The following is a 21,118-nucleotide window of genomic DNA, read 5'->3' on the forward strand; positions in this document are numbered from 1 at the left end:
TTCAGTATATATGGTGCTTTAATCCTGACTGAAGGCATGAGACACTATTCTGCAACAAACAATAATCAGTCTATCATATTTTTATTGCACTGGTTTAATAAATGCAATTATTTTCACTTATTCCATTGATTGACTGTTTATTCATCTTTAATATTCGCTGTTCTGATTTATACCTTTTGCATGTCATTTCAATGGTTATGAGGATACTCTTGCTTTAATTAATTTACTTGAATTAGAAATTTCAGCTTTTCATGTAACTATGTTCTTTTGCTACAAATGATCCTGGTCTTTTCATCTATTTCTTTTTTGTGTCCTGTGTCCTAATTTCCTATTAAAAATATGTTAATCTGTTTAACTCTGCTTCTGACTGTGTTGTAAGTGACTAATAATTTAAGATCTATTATTAAAGCTCACCACATTGTTAGTCAATGTCACACTGTAATTTAAGGCAGTGTGAAACTATCTTAAGAAGCTGTGAAAAGTTATAAGTCATAAACATATTGATGTTTCAGCCATTTGTAAAGAATTATTTACTTGAATAACTGCTATTATTAAGAAAAGGTATTAAGAAAAGTCTACAAGTGACATTTAATTTAAATTATGGAATCACAGCATGGTTTGGGTTGGAAGGGACCACAGAGACCACCTTGTTCAACCCTCTGCCATGGGCAGGGACACCTTCCACTAGAGCTGGTTGCTCCAAGCCCCATCCAACCTGGCTTTGAACACTGCCAGGGATGGGCATCCACAACTTCTCTGAGCAACCAGTTCTAGTGCCTCACCACCATCATAAGGAAGAACTTCTTCTTTATATCCAATTCAAAAAACCAAGCTATATTAACAAAACATAGCCTGTCTCCATAATTTCTTGTATTTTTCTGCACATCATGTTGGTTTTAAGTGATACCTTGTCATGTCATCAAATCCTTGAATTACATTTATAAGCTGGCAAGCACAATTTGGGTTAACAACTACGGCCTTCATGTTTCCAGAATATAGGGAGAGGCAATTTTTAAGTCCATTAATGATTTTTAAATTTTCTTTGGATATTTATTTTCACTTTAACTTATCCATGAATGGAAAGCACTGTTAAATTTTTTTTTGCATATATTATCTGATGTCTCTGAAATTTTTCAGGTTAATTGCCCAGATCCATGATGAATTGTTGTTTGAAGTAGAAGATTCTCAAATCCAGGAATTCTCAGGTAAATACAATCTCTCTTTCTCTTTTCCTCCCACCTATTTTTACTCTCTATATCCTGTGATTTCTCAGAGAATAAAGAACTAATGTGATGAGAAGAAGCACATTGATTCTCACAATTAAGAAAATGCATACTAAGCAGATTTTTCTGAATGTTTTCCACCACTGGCTCTTATGTAGATAAAATGTGATATACTCATTTGGAATTCATTACCAAGGACATTTGTATTTAGTTTTTTTATTAAGATTTTATCATCCATTGTGTGAACCCTGTAAGAGTAAATAATATTTCCTCCAAGGTTTTAGAAGGAAATAAACCAATTTGAAGTACTTTAGATTAGGGGCTGTTACATAAAGAAGTATTCAATTCTTCATGTAAGATTATACTGTAATGTAATTTCTATGTTAGTTTACTGCTTTTTTATATTAAGAAACCTTTATGATGGCACTCTCAAGATTAAGGTTAGTAAAAGTTTGTGCTTATGTTTTGATCCTCTCATCTGGCTTACTTCCAGACATTATTCCCTAAGCAAGAGTTTGTCTCAGCAGCTGGTACAAAGGGCACATAGCAGACTGTTGGGTCTCTTCTCCAGTAAGTTGTGGGTTTATTCCTGTAGGCACCAAGTGCTTATTCACAAACGTTGGTCTAGTTTGAAGCTCAACAATATGTTTGGCTAAACCAATTAACATAATGTCACAATTATTTTAAATGAACCAATACAAGAAATATCTTCCATTATAGCACAAGCATTTAATAAAAAATTTATTTCAGCTTCCCATGCTGTATTCATTTGAACAGTACAAACTGCTATATTAGTCTCATTTCATCTCTGCTCCCTCTTGTGAGTATTAGTTCAAAATGAGAGCCTTAAAACTCTATCTAATCTAAACAAACTACCTGGGAAATATTTCAGCTCAATATATTCAGGGCATTGTAATGAATTAAGTTAATATATTAACATTTGACCTCTAAATACAGGAGTTAAGATTTGTTTTAAATTTAAAAAACCATGCTACAATTTATTGGAGATATCTGTTCAGAAAAGGAAATGTCTAAAATTGACATAGTTTCAGAGTTAGGAAGCATAGTGTACTGAAAGACATCTGTAGGACAGCATAGAAGGATTTTTATTATCTTATTTTGCATCAATTTGCATAGAGTGCTAATATTATACCCAAAAGCTAAAAATTATTCATGACTGATAATACATATAGAAAATCATAGATTCTGCCCCCATTGGATCAAATTTAGATCTCCATTACTAGTCTGAATTTGTAGCAAATTCAGAAAAATCAATATTTTTCAAAGTATAACAGAAAAAACCTCTATCATATGAATAATAGTAATCATATGAATAATAGAAAAATAGTAATAGTAATGAAAATAGTAATAGTAATAATAGTAATATCCCACTCTGGAAACATAATGACTGGAGGCTTTTTTCTGAAAATGCAAAAAGAGTGCAGTTCAAATACTCAAGTTTAGAGTATGCACTGCACAGTAATTAGTTTGCTGATTTCCAGGTCTAGCTGCAGGGTGCAGAATAAACATACCTATAAATTCCTCTTTGAGCTTCAAAGTTATAATCCTATAATTGAAGTTGCTAAGATGACCTTTAGAAAATGGACCTGGGCAGTCTAGAGGTGTGAGATACCTTGGAAATTGTCATTGCATTTAGTGTAGGCTGCCAAACTTGAGTGTTCAAGATAGAAGTTTGTTTCATTCTGATGATTGAAGATTGAGTTTTCAATTTGTCTCTATTTCGCCCTAAGAGTCAAAGAAAAAAAGAAAATTCTGCATTACAGGAACTTTCAGATATACTGAAGAGTGATAACTTGTCTTATTCTTTACACAAAAAGACCAACCTGAGACATTGATTTCCTTCCTTTTTATTCATCACTGGGAGAGCCTTACTTGGAAAACTGCATTTGCTTCTGGGCTTCCCAGTACAAGACTGAAGCAAGTGCAACAAAGGGTGACAAAGATGATGAAGGGACTGGAGCATCTGTTCTATGAAGGCAGGCTGAGAGACCTGGGACTGTTCAGCCTGGAAAAGAGAGGCTCAGGAGATCCTACTAATGTATATATCCTAAGGGAGTGGGCATAGAGGAAGTGGTGGTGCCCAGTGACAGGACCAGAGGCAACGGGCACAAACCCAAACACAAAAGGTTCCCTCTGAAGATCAGGGAACACTGTTTTACTCTCAGGGTGACTGAGCACTGGCACAAGTTCCCCTGAGAGGTTGTGGTGTCTTCATCCTTGAAGATGTAAAAAAGCCATCTGGACAAGGTCCTGGCAAACAGCTCAAGGTGGCCCCTCTGAGCAGCAGGGCTGGACCAGGTAACCTCCAAAGGTTCCTTTCAACCTCCCTGGCTGTGTTTTGCAAGTAGTTCTGCTACTGGTAGAAGAACAAATCCAAGGTGTCTTAAAAGGGTCCAAAGCTGGCGATTCTTCAGTCATTAATGAGGATTTTGTTTGATCTGAATAGGCAGAGAAAGTGTGTGTCCACACTGGCATCTCACTTCCAGTCAGCAGGACAGGACGTGCCGAAGCAGATCTCCCTATTGTCCCAGTCCATGGTGTGAACGGTTTCAGTTCACATCACACAACAGCCTGAGAACAGTTGACCTGGATTCCTTTCAGATGAAACTAAATAGGAACACTCTTTTCTCCTAATATTTTTCAATTATTTCAGGAGCTGCTAAGTAAGGTAACAGATTAGATATCTGAGCGTTAAACCAAAATAGAGTCAGTAGGTTGTGTTCTCCTAAGTCGCTTAAGCATTGTGAATGTCCAAAGACAGTTTTCATCTCTTTACCTAAAGTTCTTTCACTCGTTTTTAAAATCCTTACTCTTCTTGCTTTTATTTGCCAATATTCTTTAGCTGTCAGCTTTGTCTTTACATATCTAATGAGCTTTTGTCCATTCAGAAACTTTAAATTACAGAATCTGCTGACTTGCAGTTTCCAGCCTGCAGTTTAATGATCCAGAGAGAAATCTCAGTTATACAGTCACAAAGCTCAGTAAAGGGAAAGACGTGGACTTGAAGCTAAAGAGCAGTGTTTGAGGGTTTTAATGGATTACACTTCAGTGCTGTGTTATTCTCCTGCATTTAATGTGATCCAAGAAGTACTGGCCTACTATTCAGCATGTTTACATTCTGATTCCAGTCATGCTTCTGACCTACTTTTTCAGGAAAGCAACAACAAATATATGTCTCCTTTTTCTTGTTTGTAGAATGAACATTAAACTTAAAATATTTTTAAGATTTATAAATGAAGAACATAAAGGTAAATAGTATTATTTCATTAGATCATAATGAAGGATATAAGCCTTCTCAGCAGCATTTCCCTGATGGAAGAGTCTCTTTTGAATTGCTTCACAACATTAAAATGTTTTTTTGCTTCTAAGACTCTTCTGAATGGCAGCTGAAAAATGCCACAAGGAATTGTAATATTGGCACTTTTTGTGGGACTTCATATGCTCCAATAAGAATTTTCAGGACTTTACAATATACAGAAATCCCATTTATAATGCATCTAATAATGCACAGATGATTTGGAATCTTTTGCATCTAATAAACAAGAGGACAAGCAAACAAGCAAAGAAGTGTTCTTTTTTTTTTTCTAGATCTACTTCTGCACAAAGTACTGCATAAGGTGGGTCATCTCAAAGTCTCATCTGTATTTTGGAAGAATACTTTCTTCAAAAAGAATCCATTGCCCACAGTTTTATAGTACACATATGGCTCACTCTGAATGACAAGGCAGAACATGATTTATTTATAATAAGGTTTTGACTGCCCAAGCTTTGACACACTTCAAAATACAATGAAGCACATACTACTCTGAATGGTGCAATTTTCATCAAAGATATGGCATATCATTTCCTTCAATTCTATGTTTAGGGCAAGAACATGACAGCAAAAGAGCTTTTTAAAATCCTAATTTCCTATTAGAGGGTGCTTGGGAAGTTCAAATCAAAACATTTGGCAGAAATCCGTTTTGCTTGGGCAGAAGACTCTCAGCTTTACCATCAATAATCTGCCTGGTTTCTGGCCAGCTTGCCTGTCTGCCTTCCTCACATCTTGAGCTCTCCAGCAGCCCAGGAAGCAGAAAGGCAGATGATATTATGGAAATGCCAAAAACTGGGTTCTTGGATCTGAGAAGGCTCAGTGTCTCTGAGTCCTGAAGTCTGTAATCAGGTAGACAGTCTGTCCTCAAATCATACTGTGAGTCTGTGTAGAGACTCTGGAAGAGTATTTAGGAATGGCAGAGCCCAATTTTTCATTTTCTGGGGACTGTTTCTGACACTGGTGCTCCATGATAGGTTTGAACTGCTTCTTTGCCGTTGGATTATGCTGAATGCATTACAGCTAAAAGGGGGAACACACTTTGTGGTGAAGAAAAGCAAATTATTTTTTTTTTTTACACTACAGGGATACCTGTAGTTATAGCTGTAGAATCTGGCTTCTAATGTGTGTTCCATAAATAGCTGGTGAGTTGGAAAGGTGAACTTTGCCAGTGGCAATTACTGTAGATTCTTCTATGCCTTTCTCTCTGCTTGATTGCATCCATTAGTGATAATTAAATGAAAGATACTTGGTACTTGAAATAACATCTTTTTGTAGAAATAGATGTATTCCAGTGCATTGTGTTCAATATCACAGTGCATTAGAGTAATTTTAAAGGGTTTTTTTTTTTAGAATTCATTTATAATTAAACAGTATTTATAGAATTAAAGAAATTCTTTATCTGTTTGTGGTTTTGGTACATGTGCAATGTAGAGTTTGAAAGAATTTTTCTAATATTTTACCAGGTATAAAATATTTCAGCTGAAGTACTTACCTTGAATTTAAGAACACCGAAACAACCAGTCAAAACAAAAACAAAATCAAAAACAAAAACAAACACCACCCCTCCTCCCCACCTAAATAATAAAAACACAACAAAAAAAAACCCCACCAAAACAACAATCAATATAAATTAAACCTATTTATGTTGGTATTAAGATCACTTGCTACCTAAAGAATAGTATCTTAGACTTTGTTTTAACATCTGCCAGTACACATTTTTGGCTCACATACAGATTACATGAAATTTCACTTTATTCTGATACAATTTTATGCTTGCTTGGTACTGAGGCAGCTGCATTAAAATGTGCACAGGTTCAAAAGGGGACTGCAGTAACAGAAAAACAAAAGAATGAACTGGTCATCACAAGTTAGTGACATTTTCTGTCCTCTGAGCTGCCGTTTTCTAACTTGAAAAACACTGGTGCATAAACTAAAGATGCCTCTAGATAGCTTTCAATTTGCAAAAATCCCTGTTCCATAGATCATATGTCTGGCCAGCTTTGACATGTTTCTGGAGTCATAATTTCATAGGTGAGTGCACTTGAAAAATGTCTTCAGTTTGATAGGGACAAATAAGCTTTTGTTCCACAGCAGGCATGCGTGTCTTATCTTTGCTCCTATTCACAGCACTTTCAATAAGCATATTTATTCTGGTCAGTATCAAGAAAATCTAATATATGTTAAAACATATGTTAAAATTTCAGTTCCTCTATAATATTTTGCCTTTGCTGTGACCATTTTTTATATACACAATATTTTAGCGTGTATACTCAGCAGTTACAAAGCATTTCAGATGAGTATAATCAACAACTCTCCTAATTGCTGATTATGGGTTTTGAGAAATAACTTGCAAAATTGGGAGAGCAGCATTTTACAGATGCCATTGCAGTACATGGCTGGCTGTAAAGGAACATTTTAAAATTAATAATTTATGTGCCCCAGATATACTAGATTCTTGACTGAATAGAAATAATCATTATCCCCAAAGTCTTCAGTCTAAATCTTAGAAAAGAAACAAAAAATTAAGAATGGTAGAGATAGATTTATTTAGACACTATGGTTCTGTTTTTTAGTGACTACACTCTAAAATGTATACCAGATAAAGAAGACATAGTTGTGTATGTCTGATTATTTATTGTGAGCCTTGAGAAAGAGGGAAATTTTCAAGGAGATTTGAGATAATAGTGAGAGAATCAGATATTATGTATATGGGACTAAAGGGAACCTCTCCTGTGATTACATGCCCCCAGTGCCATATGGTCTCTTTTATAAATTATCATCTTCTTATGAAAAATTACTCCCACTAAGGGCTATTCCAGAATTCTGTCTCTCCAAAATCTAGAACTTTAGATTCCAGCCTAAATCTATTCAGCTACTATAGCTATTTATTTTTGTGCAAAGACTGTAATGTATTTAAATTCTTCCTTCTTCACTGTTTACAGTCTTAGCAGACCACTGAACAGGAATGGCAATCCAGCTGCTTTTTCTTGATATTTGCAAAGGAGTGGTTTCAAAAGGCTGAAATGCAGGCACAACAACTTCAGATTGCTTGGAATGAATGGCTTTCCTAAACTCTGGGTAGAGAAGAAGTCAGTGTGACATGAGAAAGAGAACAGGGAGCTGAACTGACAGAAAAAAAAGGAAAGAAGAAAATGAAGTAAATCCATGGAGAGGTTTTTAATGGTTGTCAAAGTGAATGAGGAACCATTGGGATTGTTCACTGATGTGGCCACTTTAATCTGTGCATTTTAAAATTAAGAGTATTTAAGAATGCAGCAGAATTTTGATTGTGCCAGATGCCTTAGAGTGAAAAGTGTGTGAACCAACAGAGAAGGCTGTTGCAGTCATTGCTGCCATCATTAATCCCCTTTTGGGCATAACAGCTAAATGGGACAGGACTAGCCAAATTCAGAGGTCTAGAGAACTTGGGGAAACAGGTCGAACTCAGCACATAGGCAGGCAGCAGCCTTTGTCATATCATTTATTTCAGCCCAGGAAGTGATGCTGCTGACTCATGCTCCATCTTTTACTGTCTGTTGGAACTCATTTTGTCAAGAAGACCTATTCCTCTCAATACCCAAATGCTCTATTGCTGTTTATTTATCAAACAATATAAGAAATGTTAAGCTGCACAGAGTTGAGTGTGCCCTTCGTAAGTGTCTGGTGGAACATACAGAGCTGAGTGATTCTGTGTGAGAAGTGCAGAATTCAGGTGTTATCCTCTCAAAAGTTTTGTGCAGTCATAGCTTGGGGAAAATGTTTACCCAGGACTGACTGCCAACACACTGAGCCTCCTGAAGGCATCCCACCTGGCTGGGGTGCCCCAGCATCTGCTGCATTGCTGACCTCTTGGAGCTGACAGCTTGCTGAAATTCAGAGTGGGCTTCTCAAGACAGAGGCAGTCCAACACTCCTCTATTAATAGCCATGTTGACTTGGACTGGATTACAAATGAGTAATTATTTAGGCCAGCACTGTTCCTTTCACAATCTGTGGATTGCAGTGTTTGTTTCTGTGCTCAAAAAATGTTGCTCTGTCCCACAGTGGACCATGAACTTCCTCAAATCTAACATGAAACAAGTCTACAGGTGTAGCTGTACATAGATGTGTCAACAAATGTCTTGGTTTCCTCAGCTCTGGCTCTTGATCTGCTGATACTTTGAGTTACTGCATAGAACTTCATAGACTTCATGGTGAAGTTTATGACAGCTCATTAGCACACAAATCTGAGTGAGCCAGTGGGGTCTGAGCACTGTTCAGGCAGAAGCTGGTTATCCTCATCATTATTATCAGGCCAGCCTCAGTGTCAGTGACACGACATGAAACATTACAGACTGTTTTTCATTCCTGGCATCATTAGAAAAGGTTTTGGCAGCAGCCACAGCAACAACATCCACAGCTTCTTAGAGTTCTTGTCGCTCCTTTGCCTCTAACCTCAGCTGCCAAAGGGCTGTGATGTGCAGCGAGGGATAACTTCAAAGGAAGCTGCTCAGTAATCATGTGGGTTTGCTCTGGCAGTTACCAGCTCCTATCACAGACCCTGCTCCTTCTCAGCTCTGTGAGGCACATGACCACATACATTATTTACTCACCCATCCTGTCAGAGCAGGTTCTGGAGCCACCTGGTATTCCTGCTTCACTTTCACTAGCCAAAAATATCTTCCATTTTAAAAACTGTTGATCCATTGAATCTCTCTTTGATTTTTATTAGAACAGTGTGTGTTGAAGCAGCAATCTTTGTCAAACAAAACACTAATTAGCAGGACCAGTGATGGCAAATCTGATCCCAAATGATTGTTTTGGAATAATTGTAGATGCATTTGCACAGTAATAGTGAACATAGTGTTATGGCATGATGAGTTCTTAAGTTACATGAATTATACTGAAGTTTAATTGTTTAGAGTCCTGATAGCTCTACTATCCCACAGGGATGATTTTTAAAAAAATTTGGCTCTGATCTTTTTATTTTGAAGAGTAAAATATTTTTAAAAGTTCAGATTCTTGTGGGCTTTTTTTTCTAGCTTCTTTTTAAAGTGAGTGTTATGATTGCCCAAGAAAATTAAAATATATGAAATGTCATCAAACAGATAGTTATGAGTACTGAAGTTGAAAACTGAGCACTCACACATGCTCTATATACCTTTATATGAAATGTAGTAGTGCTACACTTCTCTATACATGGGATATATAAATTAAATAATTCTGTACATTTTACCCTAAAATTCAATTTTAAAAAAGAAATTAAACTGTTCACAAGAGATAAAATATCACTTTAAATTAATCTGAAAAAGTTGTAAATGGCAATTTTTTTAATGCAGAAATGCAGGTATTATGTATCAGAATATAAAAAAAATGATTTTATATGTACATATAACTGTCCTAACATGGAAAATAAAGCTGTAGGTTTTCAAATTTACCTTACAGCACTGGTAAAAAGAATAATGGAGTCCCTGCAGCAAACCACAGCCTTGGAAGTACCACTGAAGGTAGGGAAAATTTTGAATTTCCATTTCTTTCTCAGGCAGGCTTAGCTTTGTACATCATCATCGTTATTATATTAGGAATCTAGAAACAACAATTTTGTTTTTTACTTCAATTGTTTCATTTTCATATTTGCAGTAATTGCTTTTTCAAATTACTACAAAGGAAAATAACTGAAAGAAAGTATACTCCCTTTCGGAAAGTGAGATTTTTGGAGTAATGCATGTGGTAATTTAAAAATTTATTTCATTCTTTGCCATGAAACCTCTGTTGGGTGTGGTAGAGTGAGAAATATGTCTCTTTAATAAGTCCCTGGCTTTCTAGATGTGCCAGGCATTCATTACTGCTGAAAAAAATATTGCAAAAGATCTTTCTTCAGTAATTCTCACTTAGAAAATGGGTGTATTTAACATTTCTCTGTGGATGCCTAATACACAAAGCAAACAAAATCGCTGGTCATTGCTAAAGGTAGAGGACATCATCGACCAGACCAACATCTGTAGAAAGTGAGTAGCTATCTATGTATTGGACCTAATTGTATTGCATTATAAAATAATTATATTTTTCTCTCTACAAAACTGGTACCTGTCACTGTAGCCTACTGCTCAGCTTTTGTTGCTGGGTAAAAGGCTAAAGCTCTTGGCAATCCCTAGACTTCAGTGAGCAGCAGCCCAAGGGTTTCCAGTTCCCTGACAAATGGAGTACTTGGTGTTGCCAGATCACTCACTCAGCAGTAATACACAACAAGGTTCAGGGACAGAAACAGCTTTATTCTAATTATTTCAGAAATGATTGCAACATACAGACTTGCACTAATGGAAACAGTTGAAAAAGAAAACTACTTGATAATTTGTCTTGTATTTCTTCCTGCAGATCTTCTGTATCTATTGCAGAATTCCAGCCACTTTGTGGGGCTTTCTCTGGAGGTCTTGCAGTTACAAGACCCTTTATGGGTCCTTAGGGAGCCCATCCTTCCCACAAAAATTGAGAAAGGATAATGAAGGGTATCCAAAATCTAAATTACTCTTTCTGCTTCCCGTACTGATTTCCCCCTCACTGTTCACTTAACCTTTGTAAGATTTTACATTCCTGTTTACTAAATATGGTCCAGTGAGACTTTTTGGCCACACTGGGATTATAAATTTCTTGCACTGATACTCCCAAGCTTTGCAAACTGCATTTCTGTAGGTTGCTTACATTGGACACCTGTGTTAGCCATTCTTCTTTTGTTACACATTTCTTGGAGGGAAAAAAAAAAAAGAAGCCAGACTGTTTTTCAAGGTATATTACATTTAAATATTTTTAATTACTGTATTAGATACCTGGCATTCATGCTGCTATAAGGTTCTTTAAAATAATAAAATATGGTATTTTTGCTGGCATATAAAGTGAATAGCAACACTAGAGTCCTTTCTGGATAGGAAAAATTTAAGAAGACTTTTTGGTGCCTTTTTCAGAGGTAGCAATGTTCATACTTTGTCTGAGGAAGTCATGGTCATGAAATAAATATGAGCACTGTAGTAGGTTTCTAAGAAAGACAAATGTTTACATGGTTGCTGAGAGTGTTCCTAGTTGCAGGGGTAGAATATCATTTTAGTGTTACATTTTTCAGACTAACCATTAAGTGCCAGAAGGTTTCAATGTCCTGTGGACAAATGGGACATACCTTGTTATTCACCTCTGTCTAATGTGTTTTACTGTCACACACTGACAAATCCTTCTCAATGCATTAAATAGATGGATTCAAGATGTCATTCCCATGAGAACAGTAATTCTCCATTAAACACCAACTATGCCTTAATAGGTGAAAAGAAACACATTCTTAGACAATAAGTAGTTATCTGGGGCTTTCAAAAATTAGGTCTTTTTAGTAGGCAGTAGAAGTATTTGGAGATACATATTTCATTAGTCAGTAGAAGTATTTTAGTAGGCAGTAGAAGTATTTGGAGATGCACATTTCATTCCCCTTGTTTGGTCTCCTTTTCCTAAGCAAATTACTGTGGGAATCCTGACGTACTTCTGCTCGTGCAGCACGTTAGGCTACATCCATCATGAAGATACTTCACCTTCCTCTGAAGCCTCAAAAAGAGATCAATGACAGAGGACAGATAGAAAACATAAAGTTTGATCTCAGAGAAGAAATTGAGAGTGATCTTTAAAAAAAAGTTTGTTTTTTTGTTCATGTTGTTTACCCTTCTATACAGTTAAGAAAATGTCTTTTAGGATTAGAGATGTTGAAGATGAAAAGATTTTTGTGAAATGCTCCTGCTCCCCTTCAGCAGACTTACTTCAGCTAAATATGTATTGTGTGCTCCCTTAATATGAATATTATTTCTTGATATGGAGATAAAATGTCACTAAAGTAGAGCACACATAGAGTCTTAATGGGGAGAGATCTCTTTTTCTTCTTTGAGGTAAAGGATGCTTTATCTTTGAAGTATTTTTTTTTTCAAAATATAGTCCATGCTAATGAGGCAGCTTTCATGTCAACAAATCTACTGTGTACAACAGCACCAGGAACGCAAAACAAACTGAAATTAAACCAAACCAACAATAAAAATACCCCAGAACTTGAAAAGTGGGGCGTAAAAAACCCTAGTATCTTTATGCATTGCAGACAAAGTTACTGATGATAAACATCAAAATCATCATTTGTAGCTCTTTTAAAAGCATGAGATGAATTTTGCTTTAGTGTATTCCTTGCAATTCAGTAATATGTATTTGCAATTTGAAAACTAAAGGTTAATTTAAATTGTTAAGGTATTTTTATCAGAACTGTGGCAATAATTGAGTATTAATACAAATGAAGAACATTTCACGTTGGATAGGCATGTAATCTGGAGCAGTATCACATCCAAAGGGAAAAGCAAAAATAGTAGTCTTGCTTTATGTGATGTGTTTATTTGTTTAAATTTTTATTTTTTTTCCCTGACAGGTTCCCTTGAAAGTGATTCTCACCACTGGGAAATCATGGGGGTGTATGACAGAATTGCAGGAGATGTAAAGCAGTCATTGGGGATGTTATTCAGTACCCAAACACCTCATTGGCCTGTGCTGATTCCTCGCTGAATCACTAGGCAACAGCGCTGCTGGATCTTTCATAAGCACCTAATACTCTGCATGTGAATTTTTTTACTTCATTTTGTCTGTAGCCCTAGGCAACAGCAGTGAGATAAAACTGGTTTTTACCAGTTCATTGTGTTTCCTTTAGCCAAGGTATCCAGCAGGGAGCTGCTTTTGTTCACAGCTAAATTACTACATGTGAGAAATGAAACAAGACAGTATTAACCCTTTGGGAGCATTACAAATATATTTGAGTTACACAGATGTTCAGACTTTAATGTTAAATATTCTTGTGAAGTGCTTGTGTAAAAATACTTATAAGCTGGCAGTATTTGAACTATGTCAGATGCTTAACTATTGTGTTCAGCTTATTTTGTATTTTGTGAGTAGAATGTAGCTGCTTGGTGTTCATCACATATTAAATGTCCTGTTCTTCAGTCTTAGAAAAAGAGTAAATGAACTTAATTTTTTTCTACAATTTTGGAGCAAAACAGGTAAACAAAACTAGAAGCTTAAATGTATTTATAAAAAGGAGATTGTTTCCATTCAATTAATTTCAAACTGAGTTTGCACCATAGCCTTAGCATACTTTAGATAAAGTATTACAGTTTTGCCTAATCTATTATTTTTATTACTGATATAATGATAAATATTGTTTAGATAAATTTCAGGATTCATCCTTATCCTTTTTAGGATCCAGGCTTTTACTTCAATGTTTGGATTTTTTATTAATAATTTGGTTTTCTGTAGAGTTTATTCTTCAAATGAGATTTGTTTCATAACATTACTGTTTTACAAATTCTGTCTCTGTGCTTGTGGAATATGAAATTGTCCTTGAAGTCTACTAATTATTCAGAAGTTGAAGTCAAGCACAAAACTTTTAAGAGTTGTTCAGTATGTTTCAGCATTAGACATCAAATTATCACAGTAATACAATTTAAATTCTAGAACTGTATGATTGTAAAGATTTTGCAGCATTTTTAATTTGTATAATTAATTAATTTTACTTTGCACTTAAAGCCATTAAACTATTAAACATTGTTTTCTTATGTTGCTTATTAATCATACATAACCTGTCAGCTGATGTGAGTCAGTAGTTTCTAAAAATTGATTCTTATACAACTGGCATTGATCATGTAAGCAAAGATAGAACCTGCTGCACATTAATTGGGGTCAGCTTTGGCAGGAGGATCCAGCCTGCATGGCTGTGACACCATGCCAGGTCCTGTGAGTAGGGGCCCTATCCCACCTGTCCAGCAGAGAGGAGGTTGCACAAGTTTTCTTCTAGTTTTTGCTATTTTCAAGCCCTCTGTGATTACAGTGGCATTGAATAAGTGTGAAATGTTCTACTGTCTCATCTCTTTCACTCCTCTTTAAGATCTACTGGTTTTGGGAGGCCCCTACTAACCAAGCCCTGTTTCTATAACACTACATTGCTAACCTTCCTACCATATGGAGGAAATAATAATTTTTTGGTACATTCCCAGCTGATTTTCACGTTGTACATTTTTCTTAGGATGCCTACTTTACAATTTGATGGATGGTGTATTTTTTCAAACCCCAAACAGCCCCTTCAGCCTAAGAAAACCCAAAAACACTGTTAAGAACAAAAAGAACCTCAATCCACTTGTGTGAATTGACATCTGTTCAAATCTGAAGCTACAGAAATGCAGAGGTCACCATACAAATTTTCAAACACAACCCTTCACAAATGACTGTCAGTCACAGTTCCCCAGACGTGTGCACTTTGTGCAGGTTGTCATACAAGCAGGCAAAGTTAATATTTTATTCTCCTTGTGTCACAGTTTCTTCAGGGTTTTAAATTCCCAAAGAATCAGCTAACAGAAGGAAGAAGGCCAAGCAATAAATCACCACTTTATCACACGTGTCCAAGGGCTCAGTCTGTATACACTGGTGTGGGGGCAAAAGGCAAACTGGCATCATTTTGGAGGATTGTTGCTGACCAAGTCTTGAGACTTGGTGAAGTTTGTGTCCCCCCCCAACTTGCAGGATACATACCATGAACTTGGGATATCATTCCAGTGCTCCAAATTCTCCAGTAAGGAAACTGAGAAGCTTTCTCCACTTGAGAAAGAGTAGTGTTTGTAATTCATTTCTCAATGAGGGACTCTGGACAAGGCATCAGTTTTACCTCACCTGTGTGCTGATCTATGTATAATCATAAAATCTGTGCAGTACAGTTTTTCCAAACCTTAGTTGAGGTCTGAATCTAAAGAGCCATTATAGGAAGCAAGGCCAGTCCTGACCACAGATTTCCTCCCAAATAAATATAGGTGAAAATATTCAGTGTTTGATGACTGCCTCGAATTCCTTTGGGTAGCACAATAATTTCACACCACAGAACTCAAGACCCTTATTATAATAAATAACCACCTTGTCAGGTTATTTTGGTTCTGCATGAAAGGGACTTTAAAACATGGTTAGGCTTGAGCAGGAACAATCATAAGAGCACTTTTGCATCCTTAAAGCTCTCGATTTGGTCTCTAAAATGATTCTGTTTTCCTCACAACCTACAAAGAGGTACTGGGAGAACAAGAAACAAAAACTTCTGTTTGAATTGCAGAACCCTACAAAAGTACTGATCAACGAGCATGGGAAATCACAGAATAAATGGGCTATGGGGAAATAGCTGGTTGTACTTAGTTCCAGATATCCTTTGTGAGCAGGAATTTCATTAAGTGATTCTCTGAACACAGTAATAACTCCCTTTTGAACTGATTTGTGTCTAGGTTTAATTTCAGGCGTGTCTTTGATGGCCTGAATCTTCCTTTAGTTCATCTGTAAATCTCTTTGTTTGCCATGTGAAGTAGTGGGGAAAGAGCACTATTGGAAAATACTTTAGCTCAGTGTCTGTGGGAAATGGAACAGCTCAGCTGGAATGGCATGACCAGTACTTCTGTGCTTGCAAATCTTATCATGTCTGCATACAACTGTGGAACAGCAGGACTCTGATCTTCAGTGCTGGTCCAACTTGATAATAACCATATCTCAAACACTGACCTCAGATTTTATGTGGGCAAGACATCTTAAACATGGGGAGGGGAAAAAAAAGTGTGAGTTTTTGAAAAGTAAGAGTAGATTAAGAGATTGAATCTACTAGATCACCCAGGACATAGTTTTGTTCATGCTAATAAATAAGAAAAAGCCCTTAAAAAGAAACTAATTTCATTTTGTGGGAGTCAACAAAACCTATTCCTCTCATTTCTTGTTTAATCCGATCTAAAAAGGTATGCCAAAGAACAGGTTCAAGGTTGTATTATAGTTTCTTGATATATTTCCTCAGTGGTCTGAAACATCTTTTCTTGCTTCACCATTAGAAGACCAGACTGGACAAATTCCTGAGCAGCCTCTTTTTGACCTCATAGCTCACCCTTCTTTGAGCAGGAGGTTGGACTGGAGACCTCCTGAGGTCCCATCCAACCTGAATTTTGGTCCTGTGTGTCACAGTTAGACAACAGCAATCACCAGGGTGGAAGACAAACCAGAAATTTGCTGCACCACATTAAAGATATACTGCCACCACATCAAGGAAATCTGCTGCACCACATTAAGGATATACTGCCATTCCAGAGGAAGCCCCAGAAATGTTTTGGGATTTGCCTTCCCACCTGTGTTGCCTCATTCTGTGCCAGCATTTACTATATTCCCTGGCTCACAGGCTCACTTTTGGCTGGCATACTTCCTTTTGGTATTAGCACGTTGTCAGAAACATTCAGGGAGTGGAAAGGAATAGTTTTTTCTGCCATTCTGCAATGCTTTTAGTAGAGAGTGCATCTCTGGGTTTAAAATAAGTTTTAATTGTGCCCTGTCTTTGCCTTGCTGGGAAACATCCCCAGCCTAATAATCAGCACATCCCTTCTGGAGACAACAGCCAGACTTTTGTCACTGGTCAGCTGGTTCTCTTGAGACATATTTGAAGTGCACTTCTACCACCTGTTTCTGGAAGTCCCTTTTTTGTTATCAAACATGCTATTATTATCTGCTCTAATTCCAGGCAATTTTTTATGCCGTCTGCTTATGTTTTGAATTGTGGCGGTCCAGCTTCCAGCCAATGTTTGCACATTTTTTGTGCACTTTTCCATGTCACCTTCTCCATTCAAGGTTAATTAGTTGGACAATTTTTAGCTTCTTTCTTCCTCAATTTTTGCTTCTTACACTGACAATTTTCCACTGCTAACCCTTCCTCCCACTCCCCATAGATACTGTTATTATTTCTAGTAAAAATCTCACTATTAGTAGTCCACAAGTTAAAAAAAAAATTGCTTATATTTTTGCCTCTAATCTTTGTGCCCTCAGTTCATACCTCTGCCATTTGGCATGACATTTATGCATTTATGGCATTTTGGAGACTGTTCTCTAACTAACTACATTTTTACTGTAGTTGTTCGTTTCATGATCAATTTTTCCAGGCTATCAGAAATTGACTGTAGAAATCCTCTCTGGTCTCCCCCTCCCTACATTTTTTGGCAGCTTCATCTGCTGTGCACACTGAATTTCTCATATCTAATTATTCAAAAGAGTCATGCATCAGATTACAATCCCATTTTCCAATTTGTGTGTTAAGCAGAGTACTGTAGTTACAGGCTCCTGAGAATCAACCTCCATCCTCCCCACAAGTGGCTGCTGCCTGCTACACTGCCTTTCTCTACAGAATTGGCTGAGACAGAATTAAATATCTCCCTGGGTTACTTGGCCTCTTTGCACTGATCCATTAGTCCACATCCAGCTGAGTCCAGAAATTAGTTAATTGCTGATTTATCCTAAATGTTTTATTGGTATCTGGTTGGGTGAAGAAGACAAGTGTCCTCAGGATTTCTGCCAGATATTTTTTTCCCTCTCTTTTTAACTCAAAGCTATGCCCCCGAGCCTGTTCAGGCTGATGATTGACTCCAAACTGCATGTGAAAGACACCTATAAGAACTTCATTTCTTCACAATGAATAAATTCTGCAGCAGTTTGAAAGCTGAGCCACCCTACTTGCCTGCCAGCAATCCCCATCTCTGTTTATCTTCCCATCCATTCACTTGAACCGTGATGTTAAATTAAATAAGCTTCCCAGGGAGGTTTTCCTTTAAATATAATGAGCTTTTGTAACATATGAGCTGGGAGAAGTCAACATCTTCCCTTGGGGCCTCCTGTGGGTCTCAGATGAGGTTAAAAAAGTGTTGTAAATGTTGGGCTGTAGTCAAACTCTCTGGCTGCTTCTGATACTATGGCTTGTGATATATTTGATTTTTCTTCTGGAGCTGATTTGGTTTTAGTCCTTTAACTTCTTCTCATATTTGACCTAAAATTTAACCTTCTCCTGGCATTATCCATATTCTTTAACACCTTCCATTCCCTAGAAATCAGGTTAATAAAAACCTTTTTAGTTCATCCTACACCTCCAGTCTGGGTAGACATTTATCATTGCACAACAAACCCAATATTTTTCTGCAAAGAATCATATATTTCTTTCCTGGGAAGCTCTTGAATCCTGTTTATATTGCTTTTCTACAATTGAAATCTTGCTTGAAATCCTTCTGGCCAACACATTTATAATTCAAAAGGATTTTAACACAATGGAATAGTAACATAAGATTAATACAAAGAAGTGAGGATAAATGCAAAGCTTCATACAAAAGCAAAACCAGTTAGCTACCCAAATGTAGGCAACATATTTCCTAAAATGTAGGGAACAGCTAGTTAGGTATCAATTTCAGGAAAGGACCTGGGGATCTGAAGGTGTTTGTAGAATGATCAAAAGTGGTATAAGCAATCCCTTCACTCACTTCAGCCCCAGCAAGGTCTCAGTTGAATGCCCTGCCCAATTTTCAGAAGTGCATTTCAGAAAACAGATAGAGCAACAGGAATCCATAGGAGACCAACAGGAGTGATCAGAGCTATAGACAATATCACCTGTGAGGAAAGGCTGCAAGAATTTAAGTCAATTAACCTTGAGAAGACTGAGGAGAAATCTAAAAGGATTCATCCAGTACGAGACAGGCTGTCATAAAGGTGGCAGTGAACTGCTTCATAGGTCCCCTGGAGATAGAATGAGAAGAGAGGGCCTTAAATTTCAGCAAGGCGTAACTAGGGAAGATGTTAAGCAAGTCTTTAAAAAGAATGCTAGCTATAATTGAACATTTGGATGGACTTTAATAGAGCTTTTAGGTATTTATTACTATGCATTTCTAGAACAGGATTGACAAATACATGTCACAATATACTTATGCTCCTTTGATCTTTCTTCAGTCCAGGGGCAGAGGCTGAGCAGCACATTGGGATCCTTTCCAACCCTCCTGCCTTCAGAGAATGTACATACAGCAACAGAAAAGGTGCCACTGGCTCTGCAATGACACCAGCAAATCAGACCCTGAGTTTACATCCCAATGCAAAATGAGGGGGCTTCCAGTACAATGTCTGTTACTAGCTCTGAGCAGACTTTGTTCTAAGAGAAAGTAAAACTCCCTGCCATTCCTCTCTTTGAATCTGGCCCCTGGGGACAGGATTAGAAGGAACCAGCACAGATCCTTACCAACCTCAGCTGTTCTGTGAGTGCATACCAATAGCAGGGGTGCAGCACCCTGCTTTTCTGCTGGGTCATTCCCAGCTAGAATCCCACCTGGTCCAGCTCTGCAGTCTGCCTGGATGACAGTGCCAGGTTCTTACTTGCCTCAGAGAAAGAGTCCATAGTGGTGTTTTTTAATCACTGGAGTTTTACTGGTGTGGAGAAAACTGGGATTTTCTGATGAAGTCTGTTCTCAACTAGTGCAGACAGATTTTTCTTTATACTGAAACAAAATAGTTAAATTCTGACCTGCCCTTGATCTTTAAAGGATCTTGATCTTTTGATCAATCAAAAAATAGTAGTGCTCAAACTCTCTAGACTTTGTTTCGCTATCTCCTCACACATCTTCCTACTTGCCAGTGACTTCATTGCCAGTTCCTTATGGATGACATGTTACAGGAACGACTGCATCAATGTGTTGCTGAGCAAGTTTTATTGGGACCTGGCTGAGGACTGAAGACAGGACTCCTCTCCATAATTTTTAAGGAGGCACTGTCAGCTGGGTGAATTGAAACTTGATACAACTTTTATCTGTATCTTTGTAGGTGACTTGCTGCTCAGCTGGTTGAGGTTTTAATACATTTCCTTACCCAGGGTCATGCCTTTTATATGTAACATATGTATATAACATATACATAACTCTGTGGTTGTTTAAACACAGCAATGTACTAATTAGGGTCTTTTCTCTGAAACAACATACAAGATCAGTAAGTCTTAAGACAGAAAACACTATTCCCAGGTTGATTTGTAGACAGCTCCTTAAGACTGACCAAAGTTTGTATTCATCAGTCTTCCATGAAAAATTACTGGACTTCTTTCAACGTTGGGCAACACCTGACTTTTTAAAAAATATTATTCCCATGTATCCCAATATGTTTAAGGTACACAGTTTTGACTTCAGAGGTGATTTTTCCCTCTGCTTCAATTTTGAGGAAGACATGCCTCTGCAAGCTCAAAGCATAAAGGATCATAGTCCCAAATACTCCTTCTGGTGCATTCAGTAGAGCTCATCACTGTGAAGCATCTACAGGTTGATTTTTTCTGACTGAGCACTCTCTTCAGAGTTACTGCTGTCAGTTCATTTGGGAGCTTGAAAATAGCAAAACCACACATCTGTGACTTAAAGCATAAGCATGTATCATTTGAAAGCCTCAGCACTAGACAGGCACTATCAGGAATGTGTTGGCTTTTGTGTAATAAGTGCACCTTGCCTTTGAGGTTGGCCAAAAGTGTGTTTGTGTATCCCAGCCCACCCCAGCAGCACCCTCCATTTCCTCCTCACATTCTTGGTGTGTCCATCCTTGCCACGCAGGGAGCGGTGACCTGCTGAGCTGAGCACTTTATCTTTGCTTATCTGGAAGTCCAGCTTGGGTTAAATGAACTTCTGACCCTTCTGTTCATCAGCTGCTAGCTTGAGGAGTACTCAGCCTGACAGGAGTAGTGGGAG

The 21,118-nt window shown here is 37.4% G+C and overlaps 1 protein-coding gene across 9 annotated transcripts in view; it reads left to right on the top strand.

Annotated features, from left to right (window-relative positions):
- The window catches only part of LOC128806979 (DNA polymerase nu-like), a 112,303-nt gene that overhangs the window by 84,936 nt on the left and 6,249 nt on the right, over positions 1-21,118 (top strand). For 7 of the 9 annotated variants that reach the window (XM_053976897.1, XM_053976901.1, XM_053976900.1 and 4 more), the window contains 3 exons: positions 1,138-1,205; positions 9,981-10,042; positions 12,973-14,140. In XM_053976897.1, the coding sequence (XP_053832872.1) occupies positions 1,138-1,205; positions 9,981-10,042; positions 12,973-13,041 (199 nt within the window). In that variant the 3' untranslated portion in view covers positions 13,042-14,140. Of the gene's footprint in view, positions 1-1,137; positions 1,206-9,980; positions 10,043-12,972; positions 14,141-21,118 lie in introns of those variants that run through there. The other 2 variants (XR_008437000.1, XM_053976899.1) reach the window with 1 other exon arrangement.

The sequence above is a fragment of the Vidua macroura genome, chromosome 4, assembly GCF_024509145.1.
Source record: "Vidua macroura isolate BioBank_ID:100142 chromosome 4, ASM2450914v1, whole genome shotgun sequence".
Classification (NCBI taxonomy): Eukaryota; Metazoa; Chordata; class Aves; order Passeriformes; family Viduidae; genus Vidua; species Vidua macroura.